At 44.8% G+C, this 18,574-nt stretch overlaps 1 protein-coding gene across 14 annotated transcripts in view; it reads left to right on the top strand.

Annotated features, from left to right (window-relative positions):
* MYO9A (myosin IXA) overlaps positions 1–18,574 on the top strand; it is a 188,275-nt gene that overhangs the window by 27,931 nt on the left and 141,770 nt on the right. For 13 of the 14 annotated variants that reach the window (XM_067004001.1, XM_067004002.1, XM_067004004.1 and 10 more), the window contains exon 2: positions 7,611–8,531. In XM_067004001.1, the coding sequence (XP_066860102.1) occupies positions 7,689–8,531 (843 nt within the window). In that variant the 5' untranslated portion in view covers positions 7,611–7,688. Of the gene's footprint in view, positions 1–1,010; positions 1,257–7,610; positions 8,532–18,574 lie in introns of those variants that run through there. The other variant, XM_067003992.1, reaches the window with a different exon arrangement.

Below are 18,574 nucleotides of genomic sequence, written 5' to 3'. Positions count from 1 at the left end.
GGGATCATCTTTGCCCATCTCCTGCTTCAGGCCTGTTTGTTCTGTACCAAGGGTGCTGCCTCCCCTGCTGCAGTTGCATCCTTCAGCACGCTTTCCAGGTGGCTGTAGCCAGGTTCTCTTAACACCAGTGCCTGCATGGCTGGATTAGAAGGTGCAGGATGCCTTCGTTCTCCTGGGCTCGAAGCTCTTGAGCTCCGTAGGATAGAAGCATCTTGTCTTTAACACCTGTGTAATCCCTGAGCTCCGAAATAGGTGTTCTTGGTGTCTGTTTTGGGGCTGGTGGGATGTCCTCAGCGTGAACTCCTGTGACACTTGGCAGTCTCTCTCTGCTCTAACACTCTATATCCTTCATTTTTAGCAGGTTCCCTGAGATTTTTATTGTAAACACTGGGTGTTTTTTTTTCAGGCTTGATACGTGAAATTTTAGCTGTAAACAAATATAAATAACTACAGATGTGCTTCATGAAATGACAGGAAGATGCTATGTGCATTCAGAGTATTTCAGCAAATATTTCTGGGATCTCTGGTGGCTGCGCTAAAGGCATAGCACTGGCACGCCTCCTTTGATTTTATTCCTTATTTTTTCTTGGCTGCGCTTCTTTCTGGCCCCTGTGGTCCTGGATTATCACCCATCCATCACAGGGTGGGTTTTCTGGTTCTGAAGACCAGTCACTCTGTTTGCTCATTTGTGACCACAGTCTAATTTATATTAGAAACACAAACCATAGTATTACGTAGGTAACATTATATGTGTAAGGTCCAACTTTCAGAAGCTAGGAAACATCTAAGAAAAAGGAGTTTCTGCAGAAATGCTGATGGATGCTGGATGATGACGCTGCTTCCAGCTGCTTTTATTAGGGTTTCCCCCCCCAAAAAAAAGCAACATACGCCTCTGCTTCAGCTGCTGTGACTCAAGTTGGGATCTTAAGAAAGAGGAACAGCTGGGGCTGTCTGCGTCGGGTTTTGTTTGCACCGCTCCTTTTGCCTCCCAGCATCATGCAGAAAGCGTGTGACGGAAGCAGGGATGGAAGGCACTTCTCTCATTCAGTTGCCTGAATCACAAGACCGCAATTTGCCTTCCTGTAGTCCCTTTTTTCTGTTTTACAGCGTGCCTTCTTCTGTGCCTACTGTAGCTTCTCCAGCGAGCGAGGCAGGAACCCCGCAGACAAGAGCTTCATTCACGGTGCGGCCGTGATTAATTCCTTGAACACTGATTCATTCTCTGCACAGAAGGTGCTTTGACCTTAAGGGGAAGAGTAAGTGATTGTGATATTATTCATGCCTTAATTCAGTTCCTCGTTTGCAGCGGTCTCTAGGAGTGATTTGCTTTGCAACAGTTTTTTCCTGTGGGTTTTTTAGGTGTGTATATCTAGATACTTTTCCTTTTCATTTTGTCTTGGAGAAAAGTTGGCTGTAATCTGACAGATTTCCACACGAGACATCAGCAAGAGGATGATTAATGGGTACCAGTGTCCTAGCCCTGCTTCCAGCTGCTAGGAGAGGAACTGTTGAGCAGTGTTCATAGCTCTTGGAGCACAGGGGAATAGCAAAACCTCAATGCGGGGTAATTCCAGGTTCTGGAAGGGGGAGTCATCTGCAGAGGTATTCTGTGTATCCATGGGCCTCTTAAATAGGTGTAAGCCTCATTGTTTAGGATGGAATAAACAAGATGCTGATGCCATTGCTGAAAGTGATGAATAAAAATGTAAACACAGGAAAAATAAGCCTGAGATGACTTTTCTCAATTTTCAAGTCAATGAAAAAGCCAGTGAGCTTAGGAGCAGCTCACAAAGCGCTTGCAACCTGTTTTAGGTTATACTTAACGTGGGCAACTGCAAACCTTTGGGAACTATTTACATGGTTTTAGCTGAGTGTTCACAAATCCTTTCATATTCTGGGAATCTTCTTTTGGGCAGGGTGCACATCTCTGACCCCAAAGGCATGGCAGTGGTGGGTGACCCCTGCTTGTGGAAATACTTCCACCTTCTTCCCCCTACCAGAGGGATGGAGGTTAATGCCTGCCAAATGCTGTTTCTCCTTTTCTCATGACAATAACAGCCAAAAAAACAACTTCTGGGGTTTACGAGTCTGCCTTGGATTGCAGGCTTCGAGAGAATCGTTTGGGTTTGCTGAGGTGCAGGAAGTGAGGGGACACCAGGTTTGTTAGGTGGCTGTGGCAGTCGCGTATCAGTTCTTGCTTGACACCTGACAGTCCAAATAAGCTACTCTGAAACTTATCTGAGAGAGCTTTTCTCTGAATATGGAGAATCTTGGAGGGCTGAGTTCTTTGCTTTCCAAGTTTCTTATGCCTTCTGAAGAGCTCGGTTTGACCTGTGATTACAAACTGGCACAACAACGCTTACAAGTCTCACTTTTCCTGTGTTCATTTTAATTCCTTTGGTGGTTGTAATTCTTTCTGGATGTAACTCTTCTTACGGAGCTCTTGCAGACAGCTTTACTGCAAGGCACCCCCCTTTACACCTCCTGTTGTCCCTGCACCAATACCTGGGCACAGAAATGCTAGTTTTAGGTAGCATGTGCACCATGAGGTTCTTAGAGAGTTTCACTGAAGTCATTGACTAAGTTACCATGGGATATTTCTCTTCCATCGTGGAAAGAAGAAAATCAGGGTGAGCAAGGAAGAGAGAGACCATAAAAAGGAGAGGATTAGCACTGTATAGGTTGCCAAATGAATGGGTTTGTAAAACTGTACGCAATAACCGTGTTCGGGATGACTGAAACCATCCAGACTGTGTGTGACTGATGCACATTTTTGTTTGTAAATGAAGGGAGCTCTCTGCCCTTATTTTTCTCCTCCTTGTGTAAGGAGAGGTGTGCCATCTAGATGGGCTTTTCTGCCTTTCTGGATGCTGTAGTTTTCCAGCGGCAGCTGTCACAGTCGTTTTGGTCTGGTAACGCTTGCGTGGCAGGGAGTTGCTCTGCCTGTGTTTCAGGCAGCGGCGGCCCTGGACCATTTGCTGCTGCCTAAGAGAATTTCAGAGAGCTCTCAGGCCAGTATGTTCAGGTTAAACGGTGAAGTATGTTTAAATTGGCTGTTTCGGATTTTTAAGTTATCTATTTCAGGAATTTCGGCGGCACGCGGTATGTGTTTTGACGTACCAACGGAGGGGTGAACCCAGTCTGTCTTGAGCAACCCAGGCCGTTGCAGTCGTCTGAGGATTAGGAAGGGGGAGAAAGTTTTGCTATTTTTGTAGCCACTTGTCTGGGTTATGTGATGCTATAATACAGCAAAGTGAACTTTGCTTCCAGAGTTGCTCTTTTAGCAGTCTCAACACTGACACTACTCTTTTTTTTGGTCATTCAACATTTGGCAAACCCTGGCCATGATTTCAAGCTATAGCTGTCTCAAATTATTTATGGCGGGTACTGATGCTTCCACTAGACAGTTTATTTTGGCTTTTTGCTGCATGTTTCTTACGCTGTCCCTGAAAAGGGAAATACTAAGATTTGTCTTTCTGGGCAGAAAAGCAGGAAACAGCACAACCAAAAGCTTCCATTCATGCACTTTGTGGTAAATACTTTTATCACAGAGGCCCCAGCCCCCTTTTCTCCCTGCTTTTTACCTATCTGGCCCCATAAAATTTGCAGTGCTTCCTTGTGCCTGCTCATAGACAGTGAGCAGTGTGCTCTGGAGCATCCTGCTAGCAGTGTACTGGCCTGGCTTGGTTTGTTGCAGTGGCTTTGTCCCAGTTGGTCTAAACACTGCTCCCTTCCGAAGGTAATTGAACCATTGCATTTCGTTTGATATCTCTTAGAGAATAACACTTGCTTGAAAATGCATTTTCCAATACAAAAACACTCCCTATATACAGTCATATATGTTTCCTTTAAGAAAGCACGTTTACTACCAGTGTTTAAGTACCGTAAGCTATGGTCAACTAATGAAAGATTGCCTGTAGTGTGGATTTAAAACACCATGTGCAAGTTCAGTGTATGCACAAAGCCTAGTTGACCGCCAGAATTTTAATATACTTTTTCTGTCAACCTGTTCAGCATGTCATCAGATCTTTGTTGTGATTTTTATATGGGATTCTGTGTTCCTTGTAAATATGAATCTGCTTTGTTAGGTAGGAGGGCATAAGGCTTAGTTTGCAGCCTCGCATTTGTGCCCAGGTCGTGCTTTGTATGTTGCAAGTAGATTTATGTTATAGCAAAGTGAGCAAAAGCAGCGTGCAGGGTCAATTTGAGTAAGAGTCTTCATCCAAATACAGAAAATGTAAACAAATACAGAAAATATTAAGATGAAAGCATATAGGTTAAAATGCCATAAATTTCCAAACCCTTCCTTTCACAGCAATGCATAATCCAAACGTTTTGGCCAAAGATTTTTGCATTTATTTGTCATGCATCCTCCAGCTGTCAGTCTCTGCAGCATCAGCATCCTTCATCCTTGCCAAAGCCAGTGTGCTAGTGAAGCAGTTGAAAGATAGCTTGGTGGTGAAGTCAGGTACTCCTAAAATCTGCCACTGATTGGGTCTGGAGACAGGCATCCTGTTTTAGTAAGATAATAGCTTTTCGTAAGAGGCCTGCCTACTTAGATGTATCGTCATCTTTGATCCGCTCTCATTTAAATGCAAACACACAGCGACACTGGATGTCTGTAATTAAAGCAGTGTGTAGGGCAGGTGCTCAGGGATTGCAGAGCGCCTCTTCTTGTTTTGTACTTTTCATGACCATATTTAAAGTATTTGCATCCGAACGCAAAAACAGTGTTTAGTTAGAAAAAAAAGCTGATTATGACGGCCTGTTAGAGCACCTTTCACGAAGAGAGCCCCTCTCCCGACACCTGCTAATTACCATTTACTCGTGTTTCAGTGCAATGTTTTCTCCAACATGGTTTTAAAACGCGCTGTCTGCTGGAGGCGCGTTTGATGTTGAGCAGAGCCAGGCTTTTGCACCTCAGCGGCCGGGAGACCACAAGCAATTACCTTCCTTAACGTCTCTTTGACCTGACACAATACTCCGAGCCGCGTTTAACGTCATTAAAAGCAAATCACGTAGCCTGCCTCCTGGGATTTATAAGGCTCAAATTAACGCCTCTTCACTTTCTCACCTTGCCGAATTTCTGTGTGGTTGGTGGAAGCTCTTGGCGCTGGAGCAGCTCCGGGAGACTTGGCCCTGGCTCTGCAGGAGGTTTGCGCTTTTGGCACTCGGTCCTGGAGCTGTTTGGGTGCAGGTGGAGTAAGCATCTGTAGGGATGAAAGCTTTAGGGGAGGTGGGGGAGAGTGGCAGGCTGCTGATGCTGCTTTATGAAGAACTTACTGGGCTTGTGAGTATCTGGAGGAGGGAGGAGGCAGCAGGGAAGGAGGCTTTGCTCTGGATGGCTGACTTGCAGTACTGTTTGCAGCTCTCATGTGAGTCAGCAGCCTTCGATACGCTCAAATAACCTGAACAAAAATAGCCAACCATCTTGTGGTAAGCTTTGAAGTGAGATCTTGGTGAGGAATTACTGAGCTTAAGTGTTTTTTTTTTCCTCCTTAAAGAAAGGCTGATACCGGAGTCGAGGAGCTAGACAAAGAAAGCCCAACCCAGCACTTAACTGACATCATCTCTGCTGCATCTGTGCGTAGCCTAAACCTATAGGAAAGCAGCTGGAGCCCTTCCCAGTATATTATATATGTCCTGCTACCAAGCATTGCACTGCGGAGCCACGCCAGATGTATTTCACTGTGACATATTAATTTCTTTGCTTCAAATAGCGTGTGGCTAGGGATAATACACTTGGTGAAATATTGGAGCAAGAAACAATGCAACATAAAATAATGCTTTTCATTTGAGGACCTCAGAAACGTGCACAATAAATCAAACAAATAGCCCAGTCTCTGCCTCATGTTGCTGCAGAACACGAGGGTGGAGGTGCTCGGACGGGGGCCTCGGCTCCGGGTGCCAACGGTGACTTTGGGAAGAGCGCAGGGAAGGGGTGAGCATTCGAAACCCTCCCTGTGAATGTTTCCCAACACCGACTTCCTGAAGCTCAGGCGTACCCCAAACCCAGTTGGGCTTTGACCTCTTTTTTTTAACCACTACTAACTTCTTGTTGGTGCTGTCAGGGAGCAGTAATAGATGCAGGATCTCACTCCTATGGGGCAGAGCTCGATGGAAAGCTCAGCGTGAGGTTGTCCATTACACAAACCTTTATCTGTATTAAATTTCACCTGCTTTGGTTCTCTTCTGTCTTCATGCTGGAATAACTTGGAGATCTTTGAGGGGAGTGGTGTATTTGTTACAGCATCCCATCGCTGGAGAGCTGTGGACTGCTAAGTCTGGAATTGCCTTTATTTGGGGCCAGTGGTGGGGTGCCTTGTTCTCATAGGGATTGGGAAGTTATCTGCATTGCATGTTTCAACACTGGAGGTTTGAGTTCTCTGGTTTTTAAGCAGCAAGAGAGAAAGAAAATGAGATTGTATGAGTGAGTTGGCTGTAACATTTCACATCTGATGTTAATGTGGACACCTTGGAAGAAGGTGGACATCGTGGGGGAAAAGGGCCATTGATAGGGTGGCAATACCCTGCAACTTGAAGGTGTTGTGTTCCATAAATACACGCTATAACTTGGTGATTCTTACTGCAGTCTGGATTTCAGAGCAGCGGTCAGAGGAGGTAGATTAAATCGATACAAGTTCCTGGTCCCATTAGTGCTGCAGCAAAGCGTTGGGCATATCAGCAGTTTGTGTTCTTAGAGCAACGCAGGAATTGTGTGATGTCTTACAGCCTGAGACAACGTGAAGCTTGTGACAGCTGAGTAATCAACTTTTTTTTTTTTTTAAAACTTGTGACTGGGCAAATCATTGTTTCAAGAGTCTAAATGCTGTTCAGCATTCCTGTTCAGGCCTTTGAGTTGACAAAGGTGGCATTTTCCTTTCATTTGGAACATGCCTGCAAGGTGACACATCAGAGCTTTGTAAGTTAGCATTTTATGCAACTGTTCAAAATCTCAAGAGGTTTAATTCTCTTCCAGTGTCTAGAAAATACGTAGTTTGTGTGCACGGGAAGTCAGCGTTGGGAAAATCATGGAGTGTTTTCCAAAGTCACAGTTAGCTGAGCCATACTTTGCCTGGGTTTTCATGCAGTGCGTGAACATGGAAGTAGAGGCACTAATTCTCAAGAAGTTATTTGGTAATGCTGATTAAACCGAACCAACTTTTGACGTGAGCAGAATGCCACTGTTGATTCGGATTCGGTGTGCTGTCCAGTATGTTGTTCACAAAATAATGCTTTTCTTGTTGATTTTATTCTCAGTAAGGTATGTTGATGGAAAAGCAGAGGGTCTGCTTGCATCTTTGATGCCTCAGGGTCAGGGAAAAACTGATCAAAGTTTGAGGTGATGAGGGTGGCTGTGTCTGGGTAGAACTGAGCCTGTGTTTGGGTGTCAAATGCGTGCGGACTGTGTGGGGTTTATTTTTGGCCACAGCTTTGGTATATTAAGTTGTTTTTTTTTTTTGTATATTACCCTGCTCTCTTTTCAGGTGTCAGTTGGGAATGATCGGTTACTTTTAGGTGCTTGGTATCGTTACTTAGCTGCTGCGTTGCACTGCATCTCATAGATAAAGATAAAATACTTAACCTATTTGTTTATTTTTCATTTTCAGTGCTGATAACATGATGACCTGACAAGGTACAGGACGTCCTAACTATGCAGTGCAGGTACTGATGGGAAAGGATCCAATATGAGTGTAAATGATGTTGGAGGCAGACGACGCTTTGAGGATAGCGAGTACACGTTGCACATATACCCCGGGAGTATCGCAGAAGGGACAATCTATTGCCCCATCACCGCCAGGAAAACGTCCACGGCTGCCGAGGTGATCGATTCGCTCATCAATAAACTCCAGCTCGAGAAAACAAAATGTTACGTCCTTGCAGAAGTGAAGGAGTTCGGTGGGGAGGAATGGATCCTCAACCCTACGGACTGCCCAGTCCAGCGCATGATGCTGTGGCCTCGCATGGCCCTGGAGAACAGGATAAGTGGCGAGGATTACCGCTTCCTTCTGCGGGAGAAGAACCTCGATGGGTCCATCCACTACGGGAGCCTGCAGTCATGGCTGCGGGTGACGGAGGAGCGCCGCAGGATGGTGGAACGGGGCTTTCTGCCCCAGCCGCAGCAGAAGGACTATGATGACTTGTGCAGCCTGCCGGACTTAAATGAGAAAACGCTCTTGGAAAATCTCAGAAACCGCTTTAAGCAAGAAAAAATCTACACCTACGTAGGCAGCATCCTAATAGTTATTAACCCGTTCAAGTTTCTACCTATTTATAATCCTAAATATGTCAAAATGTATGATAACCATCAGCTGGGAAAGCTGGAGCCCCATATTTATGCCGTGGCAGACGTGGCCTACCATGCCATGCTTCAGCGGAGGAAGAACCAGTGCATCGTGATTTCGGGAGAAAGTGGGTCAGGAAAAACACAGAGCACAAACTTTCTGATTCATCACCTCACTGCCCTCAGCCAGAAGGGATTTGCTAGCGGAGTAGAACAGATTATTCTTGGAGCTGGACCAGTGCTTGAGGTAAGATGAAAATGATAGTGGTGTGGAAACTTTTAATGGTGTAAAAAAAAAAACAGCACACACACAACAAACCCAAGTAGTTGTGGTTTTATTACGTTTTTATCTAGTAAACACTGATAATAAACAGAGTTACAACAGAATGAGTAATGAGAGGGGGTAGCCTCTCTGCCTAAGGAACACTACGTGATTCAAAACAGGGAAAAGAATTGCAGTAAGTGGCTTTGACAGATTTATTAATGCATGTATTTTCACTCAAGTGTTCTTTCATACCAAGGTATCTCAGTGATTTTTCAGTTGGAAAATGGAAATGAAAAAACCTTTCATGAATTAACGGTGGCCTCTTACATAGTATGTTGCAAACTGAGCTGACGTCGGGTAGCGTATGGATAGCGTCGGATTTGGGTGGTTTTCTGTACCCGCAGCTTGACTGAGCTGAGGAATAGATCAAAAGTGATTTTAATAGTCAAAAGTTTATTTTCTAATAATTAGTGCTTGGTTTAGCCTGTGTGAGTGGGTACTTTATGAGGATTTCTCCTGGTGATGAAAGGAGATGAGATAACTGGATCATTAATGTCACAGGTATGAAACTCTACAGGTGGGATACGAGTAGTCATTAGTTAATTTGCTTTGAGCCAGCTGTGTAATTCTTGGAAACAGCCTCCCTTAGGATTGTCCATTTTTGCTTGCAGAAGGAGCTCTGTTGGTGCAGCCTGGCTGCGCAGGGCTCGGTGCGGGCGGCGGGCTCACGTCGGCGTGGAAGAGCTGCCTCAGCTGGGCCAGGTTCCCTCCCGAAACCCAGGGCACAGGCTGGCTTTCTAAGAAAAGGCAGCTGCTGTCGGGCGGGGAAAACACTCCTCTCGCCTCAGAAAAGCTCGCAGTCAGCTCCCCGGTGGATTATTTCGAAGCGAACGTTCAGCTGTTATTGCAAACCGTGTTTTTGGCTGCGTCTGTGTGAGGGCTGCCTCAGTCAAAGAGGCAACCAAGCAAAATTCTCAGTCCGAGTGACAATGATGAAACCTCTGCATGGATGTCACAGGAGCCCTGGCCTCACTTAGCTACAAACCTCTAGCAATTTCTCTGTGTGTTTTTCTTTTTAAGAAGGAAATGCTGGATTGCATTTTCTTGTCTTAAAAAATGGCTTTGACCGTGTCTTCTAAAAATAGTAAAACTCACGGTTTGGTTGGTTTGTTTGCATTTTATTTTGAAAACTGTTTGTTTGGGAATATTCTAATTCCTGACAGTTGTCTTGGGATTTGTCCCTGAAGCACTGATGGTTCAGGGAATGCTGGCTGGTTCTGCTTTGGGGACAGAAGCTTGCATTCTTCAGCTCCGGCAGCTGTGCTTCTTTCTTGCACTTCAGCTGCCTCCAGGTCGCTCTGAGAAAGTCAGGTTAATCCAGAATTTCTTCTGGTCTGCCGCTTCAGTTCAAAATAGTCACAAATCAAGCAGTCTGAAAGATAAGATGTGCATACCTCTGTTTTTTCCCTGCTTCCTAAAGTTGCCTAAAAAAGGGATCTTCAAAGAAGATCAGCTCTCATGGCTTGTGTTACCCTGAGAGCAGTTTGCAGGTTGACCTCTTTTGATTCCTTCCATTTGTGGTTGATGCTAAACTTGTGCATCTCATTTACGTTTCCTCTTTCTTCCCATTCTTCTCCCTTTCTCCAGAAGCCTTCTTGGACCCTCTCATTCTCTCTCCTTCTGCTCATTTAAAATGAAATTGTGTTGGGCTCAGGCTTGCCTTTTGGGAGGCACATGTGCTGCAACATACCTGTTGGTGGGTCGACCCCTGTTATTTCGGGGCTGGAGCACAGCAAATCAGAGCGTGTTCGCTCCTGTCGAGCTCTCTGCCTGCTTGCAGAGCATTTCCAGCAGCACGAGCTCTTCCCCCCATCCCTGGGAATGCCTTTGCAGCCGTGCTCGCATGGAAGGAGCGGAAGCGTGGCCAACTTAAGGTTTTCTGCAGCTTCGCTGTTTTCCCAGGTTAGCCTTTTGGAATAGCCCAAGGCTATTGTTTTGTTGTGTTTTTTTTTTTTTTTTTTTTTTTTTTTCTTGCAGAGGTCATTACGAGATTCCTGTGAGCCTTGTCCAAGCTGTGCTTTTTGGGATGGCTGTCAAGGCAAGCTGTTATTGCCATCTAGGTGTGGTGGTGTCATCCAAGAGCCGTATACAGCAGCGGCTAGCACTGTGCGTTGGACATGAGGCCACAGTATGCCTGCAGAAGGTCCATTTTCCAGTAGGGTATTAGTAGAGCTGAGTTGGCCAAAGTTTTGCTCTGCCTTTTTTAGTTTCAGTGCTAAATTCAGTTCTTAAGTTCAGGTGTTTTATGCAGATATCAGAGGAATAATTGCATGTGCAATTGAGTTCTGTTTCTGATCTACTTCATGCAGTACTACAGATGAAAACTTCATTACACTCAGCTTGATGTTCCATCAGGGACCCGGAGTGCATAGCTTTGCTGCTTAATTTCCATATAGATTGTTACTTTTCATTTAGATGCCAACCCTGATACTATTTAAGGAAGCATCAAGGAAGTGTGCCAGGCGTTCGTGTGCATGTAGGTTTGTATATATGTCCTTTAGTGAAACATTTTACTCCAATAATTTCTCTCTTTTTTTTTTTTTTTGGAGAGAAATAAGCAACACACAGAACAAGAGATTTTTCCACTTCCATTTGCATTCCAAAAGCTGCGGTTAAAGGTTTGCTCTACAGAAAAGTGCTGTTATCGCAGGATTTTCCAGACACTAGTGTGTCTAACCTAGTGTAAAATAGCGGAACTCCATGGAATAAACATCACGTGCAAAGCGGTTGCTCCCCTCTAGTTATCTTGCACTGAAAAATTAAGGTATTTTGTGTGTATTATATGGTCTTTTAATGACTGTTGCCAGTTTTGTAACAATCATCTCTACCTTACAAATCTGTTCAAATCACTTAGGGTCCCACTACGATATTTCGTCCTGAGATGGAAGCAGAGGTGGGTTTCTTGAGGTCTTCCTATGCAGTGTTGCCACGCCTCACTCTTTTATCTTCAGGAGCATGTGCATTGGCAGAGCTGCTGCTCAGCCTCTCTTGATGGCATTAATTCACTGAATTAATTCACCTAACCCAAATATTCACAGCTCACAGTCCAAACTGAATAGGTCAGAGCTACTTGGCCAGAACTGTCCAAGCCTGATGTCATAGATTGACTGGAGTTGAGTGATTTTGGGGTGTTTTTTTTTCCTACACGTCGTTCAGCATCAAAACCTGTTCTTCTCCATGCTGTAATCACCAGACCGTTTTCCAACTTAGGTTTGGACTTGAAGCTTGCCAGTTTTGACAGAAATTATGGAATATTTGGGAAGAACATGCATGCAATAAAATGGCACTTGCTCTTGATTCCGTTTCTGCTGCTTACACCGCACACGAAGCATTTATTCAGAACCACTAAGCTGTGGCTCTCCAGCATGGAGTCAGCGAACTGTGGCTCCAGAAGTTATGCAGGATCCGATTCCTTTTCAAGGGGAGGTTTTTAATAGTGCGTTATCTCTGCAGCAGGGGAGTCGATGGGGAGAAGTTATGGGACCCACTTTAATTCCCAGATAGTTGAGCTAGGGTATAATTAGCTAAGACTCAAGCATATAAAAGCACGAGCTTGTCTGAAATTAGATCTCTCTCTCCTATCTAAATAAGAGATGAAAATTGTGCCAGTGTTTGATATAAATACTAACCCGAAGGTGCAAGGTATGAAGGTGAAGTTAAGATTTTAGATATACGCTAATAGTTCAAGGGCTTATTACTTGTCAAGAACATTAGACATTTTTATTGCAAATGGGGCTTCATTACTTTCCATGTTGGGGGAAGACCAGGAAACCTAGGTCTCCTGTCTTTCTTACCTTGGAACTCTTGACTTGAAAGGTGCAATGCACGCCACAGCCGCGCTTCACTCTCATCCGTCAAGGTCTGTTGGAGACGGATCATGGTCATGTAAACCTTGGGAGCCAGAGGCTAGTGGCTTCAGGGAATGTCCAGCTGGAAAATAGCCCTTGGGTGGCTCACCTTCATAAAATCATAGAGGCTTTCAGGTTGGTTCTAAGCTCCTCTAGTCCTAACTTTAAGCTAGTGTTTTGAAAGAAAATCGGAATGTTACGGATTTTCTTTTCAGGTAGGGAGACCTGCTCCTGGTGGCTGCCTCAGCAGGGTGAGGAGGAAGGCAAGAGGGTCAGGTCTTCCTTTTTTTCTTACAGTGGCTTCAGACTAGGAATGCTTATAAGTTCTGAAGAGCTTTTCCTAGTGGCCATACAAACTTTGGGAGGCTAACTGGATTTTATTTTATTTCTTGAAAGCGTTCCTTTGGCTTTGGGAAAGTCATTATCCACTGCTATGGGTCTTGAGGAGAAGGAAGAAGTCTGGAAGCATCCCCGTATTTTCTGTTAACTTCTGGGGGTGGATCTCTGCAAGCTGGTACAAAACAGCTTTGTAGACAATGCACGTTTGGTTTTTGCAAAGCATTTAATGGAGGAGTTCAAGTTCGTACCGTAGACGCTTGATCTTTGTGACGTGGCAGTAACTTCACTCTTGGGATTTTCTTCCAGATTTTTCCATTAAATGGTAGCAGCGTTTGAAATCTTGTATGTAGAGTTGTAATGCAGGAGCGTTTTACTGTTAACTATCGTTTCATTCTACTTCTAATCAATACGAACTTTAAAAAGTTGTTTATGACAGTGGCTGAAGATGCTGGTTTCCCTTTAATTATATTAGCTAAAAACATCAGGATGAACTTTTATTTTCATAGTCTTAAATCTTGTACAGGTGGAAAGCCCAGCCCCAGCAGGATCATGAGTGTCCTCCTCCGCTCAGGACAGCGAGAGACAAACCGCACGTGTCAGCTCCACTGGAGTGGCCTGAGTGCAAGTTGATTTATCAGACCATGTGATTTTTCTTTATTTCTCAGCATAAATGCAAACAGTAGTAAACTGCCCCCTGGCCCTGGTATGGCCACATGTCCCCAGGCAGGTTTGGGACATGCCCGGAGCTCCAGGAGCCTGTGCCGGATCGATCCAGCAGCCGGAGCTTTGCTGACATCTCAGTTGTCGCAAGAAGCACTGCAGCTACGAAAACCAGACGTGTTTTCTAAGCAGCTGTTTGCATGCATCTTAAAAATGTCCCAGTGGGGATTTCTCAATTGCTTTTGAAAAAAAAAGAATAACAAAAAGAAATGTTTCTGTGACAGGCTAACGATCACTGCTGGCTGTGGATGGGAGCTGTTGCTGTCATTCACTGATGTGTGGTTGCATCGTCTGTGCCAAAAAAAAAAAAAAAAAGAATTGGTGGCTTGAATTGCGTTTAGAAAATAACAGCCAGCCTTTCGTAGTGGTGGCAATGCTACGTGCCTTCCCAATAGGTGGGGGGTTGTACTGAGATGTTACGAACAGCGCCGTAGCAATGTCTTTTTTTAATTTCTGGAACAATTTTACACCTCCAGCAGATCTGTGAAAGTTACAGCTTCAACCTTTAGGCCTGGAAGTCTAGCATCTTTTCTTTTTCTTCTACTTGTTAGATTGCTGGAGGAATACGTAAGCAGCAATTAAAAGGTATTTAATTTTATTGTATAGAACTTGGCCGTTGTCACGAGCAGGCTCCGTCCCTCCTCTTCCTGAGCTGAGTCAAGCCAGGGAGCTGCTCGCAGCAGTTGAGGAGCTGGCTGAGGCTAGGAGAAAACACTGCTTCCCTGCCAGAAGTGCAGTAGATGCTTCTGAATGCTTCAGAGCGCAACAAAGAGCTTTTGAATGGAGCAAAAAATCAGTGAGCTCCAAGATTTGGGCATGTGCTGGACCTTTGGGGTACCTGAGCAGCACGGGACAAGGTTGTCACCAGAAGCCAACTGCACGCAGCATTTCAAGTCATGAGGTTGTGCCAAGTGTCTCGAGAGGTTTTACATCTGAAATAGGGATTTACATCCGCTCTTTGCTTGCTCTTGATAACTTTTGGCCTGTAGTATGTACAATTATTACTGATCTCATGTGTGGTCTGAGTTAGGCATGGAAGTTTGGTGCAGCAGCTGGGATTTGAGCATTGCTTTCGCCTCTTCCAAATGCACGGGAAGGCCAGAGGGGAAACAGCTCGCAGAGATTATACAGATTATGTCTAATGTGAGAAGAATTCATGCAGGCCTCTGACAGCAGCAGCGACACAAAGGAGCCATACAGCAATGCCCATGCACTAAATGCTTTTCAGCAGTCCTTCCAAAATGCTGTTATTCTTTAGCTCGTGATATTTTACACTTTCTGCCTCTGTGTCAGAGTGTGCCATTCATCCACTTCTCCGGTTCGGAATTACTCAGTCCTTTTTCTTTAGAGGCTGTGGAACAGCCAGATTGACTGCATCGGTGGTGGAATTTGACTTTTCTTTTTCTCCATTATTTGCTATCCTCAGCAAATATTTCACTACCCCAATTCAAAAGCCATGTTATTATGTTCGAATGACGGAAATGGTGATTTCTGACCTGAGGTGGCTGCAGGAAAATCGATCAGTTACTAAAGCAGGTTTATGGGAAAGGGCCTTTTTCTCTACCCCTAAGAATAAGCAGCTATTTTGTTTCCCCTGGTGGAAACAACAAGTAAAGCCCTGACCTTGATGAGTGCAGTGCTTTTTATTGAACCTTCAAGTCCAAATATCCCGTTTTTTCCCCACGTCCTTGTCTTTTCCTCCCTCCTGTGTTCCTTAGCCCCCTCACCATCTTTTTTGGGCAAATTACTTTGCTTTGCCATTTGCTCTCATTCATACCCTTCCATTTTTATCCTCTTTCTTTAGTTTTCTTTCATTCTTTCAGGGTTTCACCTTTTTCCTCTACTGAGGTATATAATCCTGAGTCTGTCCCTAGCAGGGGGCCGTGTGTTCATGCTTATGTGCTACCATAGTGAATCCAGATTAATACTTCTGGTTTGAAAGCATGTGCATTGTCACCCTCAGAATTATTTTGCAGCAGCATTTTTTTAATTACGTCAGCGTTATATGGTATTAGAGGACTGTTGATTTTTCATTAACGCTTTTTTTTTCTTCTAGTGGCTTAGCCTGTATATTTCTTCAGTTTATCTGTTATTTGGTTTTGCGTTAAGCTTTTTATTTTAACCTGAATTTGAAAGCGCACACTTTATGAAGCTTTTCTTTCATTTCCACGAGATTGTGCAGTGATAACGTAGCACCTGGTAAGTGATGTTTTAAAGGAAGATCGAGCTGCTGCTACTCAGTGAGGCTTCTATGAGGAATCAGTATCGATAACAGAGGTGCAGAAGTCCCAGCCCTTATGTAGTTGGTACAGCACTGGAAAAAGCCGTGGTGTTCTAGTTACAGAATAATTGGTAATTAACGCAAAATAGCAGTTGATGAATTTTGGCTTTTTAATTGTTTCTGCTGTCCATGTGGCTGTTACAGGCACACAACATGAGTGCTCCCCATTAAACCTCTCTGGAGAGTGCAGGGTTTCGCTGCCAAACCCTGCGTGTTGCCCAAGGACCCATACCCTACGATAGCCCCTTGCCTGCTTGAAGACTCAGCTACAGCATCCTCCTGAGCACTGGGAATGCCAACACATTGCTTTCCAAGACAGCAGATAAAAGCTTCGGAGTCAAGTCTCAGTGTCCTCAAGTCATGGAATCACAGAATGGCTTGGGTTGGAAGACACCTAGAGATCATCTGGTTCCAACCCCCCTGCCCTTGCTATTTATAATATGGTAGCTGGTTTTGTTACTTCATTTTTGCTGTGCAGTGGAGACAGAGTAAGCATGATTAATTAACTATTTTTCTTCTAAATCAACCTTTTTTCTGTATAAACCTAAGCGACCAGGGCTGCTTTCAGAGTGGGTGCACATGCCTGGCTTTTGTTCCTGTTCCTCCTTTGCTTTGCTTCTCTGTATGAGCTGGGGCAGGTCTGCAAGCACTGTTATTTTTAAAGGTACTGTACTACCTAGCTGCCCTTGATGGGAATTAGAAGATAAGTACGCAAGCATATGTTACGGGGCGCGTATATATAGTACGTGTACGTTAGCAAGCAGTTCAGCACCGCAGGGAGCTGTTGTGCTGAGGGAAGCAGCCAAGGCCGAGTCCACACGTGTGTCTCCAGAGTTTTAGTTCTGATGAGCCCCAACCTGGTCCTGTGGCTGAACGCCTCCTATTGCACTGTACTCTGATAAAAACATGGATTTTGTTTGGGTCTGAGCGGTCTCGGAACACTGAAACTCAGGTGGGGTTGGCCAGGAGGTTCCCTTTGAAGACCCACCTGGGAGCCAACTGAATCCACGCGACGTTTCTGCTTGATTTCCCTTACATCTTCCTGTAAGAAGAGCGAAGTCAGCGTGTTCTTTAATGACTGCAAGTAGAACATGAACATCTGTGGGAATAATGACCATTATTTAGGTTTATATTTAAAAAAAAAAAGTCTAAAACCAAGACTTACCAAATGAGCAGTTGTCACCATCTCATGGAGCCCTGAAGCTGTAGGTCTGCTGTTGCTCTGGTCTCTTCCGCAGCTTGGAGAAGATTGCTGCTTCGTCATGGTCCCAGCACCTGCTAAATACAAAGCCAAACAAAGTATGTCACGCGCTGACCAAACAGCTCTGCTGCTGGCGGTTTTAACAGGAATCAGATCAGTGAGTGGGGCAGCGCAGCGGGGCATAGGCAGGTAGCTGCTTAGCTGCTGCAGCCCCCAAAGTTAAATATTGCTCGGAGGTCAAGCCCAGTTAAAGCTGGGCATGTGGAGAGGGCGAGGGAACAATCCTTCCCCCAAATGATGTTCCACAAGGTCCTGTTCCTTCCCTACAGCTGGGAAGTCTGGGCTGCGCGATGAAGGCTTCACCTCATCCTTCCTCGTGTCCTTGGGAAGCAGAGTGAGCAGGGCAGGTGATGCTTCCCTGCTGGCCCATGGCTTTCAGTCACCTGGGGCTCAGGGAATCCCTCGTTTGGCGTCAGAAATCAGTGTGGTAGGTCTGGATGGACTTTAGGGGGTCTATTGGACTACGTGAAGTCTGTGGTGACTGCTGTCAGTGATCTTGATCCAGGCAGCACCACCGGCGCGCTGCCTGCTGTTGTGCTCCCGGCTGCTAAGCCAGTAAGGGTTTCCTATTTTCAACCCTGCAGCAGTTCCATAAAAACTCAGCTTACAGCTACGTGACACTTAACATTTTTGGTATGACTGCAGAGCCGATGCAACGAACAGCGCCTAGAGGAAGGACCGGCAGTCATCCTCTGCGGGTGTGCTCGTCCAGACCCGAGATGAATAATTCAGTTCCTTCTTGTGAGAGCTGAGCAGGTTTCAGAGGATGTGTTTCAGTTTTCAAGAGTCTTAACCCTGACAACAGGCGTGGGTAAAGCCAGAATAGAAGCAGAGATGTTGCAATGTTTTTTAAGAATTGAAATCATGTTCCAAACTTAGCCAAATTGGGGCAGTTTGCAGTTATGGAGAACCATTACTTACAGTCATGAGGGCTGATTGTGTCAGCTTCATTACAAAAGGTACCGAGAAACCATATAATCCACTAATCCTACTAGGAGAAGTAGGAATTAGGATTATTTCTGATTTTTTTAAGCATTTTTGGATGTGTTAAATACTTTTATCAAAGTGGTCAATTTAGTGTGGGGCAGTACAGTCTGCTATGGGCAGACTGGTAGCAGGGTGTACTGTAATGGTTGTCAAGCAGTTCCTATTAAAATACTTAAGAAGTGCTAATGCCACACACAAAGTATGAATTTCAAGAAAAAAGCGATTAAGAAAAAATTTAAGAGTGCATGAAATTTATTTTTATATATCTTAGGTGCCTTGCAGTGAATGAAGAATTATTACGTTCAGCCCAGCAGTGCAAAATCTGTAACTTTGTTTGAAAGGCTCTCACTGTGTCAAAAACTCCCCTCATTGCCACTTTCAGGAAAGCGAGGTTTTGCAGAGAGAGAGCACGTCTCAGAAAATGGGTGGCTGTACCAGTAACTGTGGGGGAAGAGGATGAGTTTGGTGACAGGGAGAGAAAGCTGAAAAAAAAGCAATTTCTGGTTCTGAAAGCAATTTCTGGCCATAG

This window comes from Anser cygnoides, chromosome 11, assembly GCF_040182565.1.
Source record: "Anser cygnoides isolate HZ-2024a breed goose chromosome 11, Taihu_goose_T2T_genome, whole genome shotgun sequence".
Lineage (NCBI taxonomy): Eukaryota > Metazoa > Chordata > Aves > Anseriformes > Anatidae > Anser > Anser cygnoides.
Note: the sequence above shows the minus strand (reverse complement) of the source record. Positions and strands in the feature narration are given on the sequence as shown.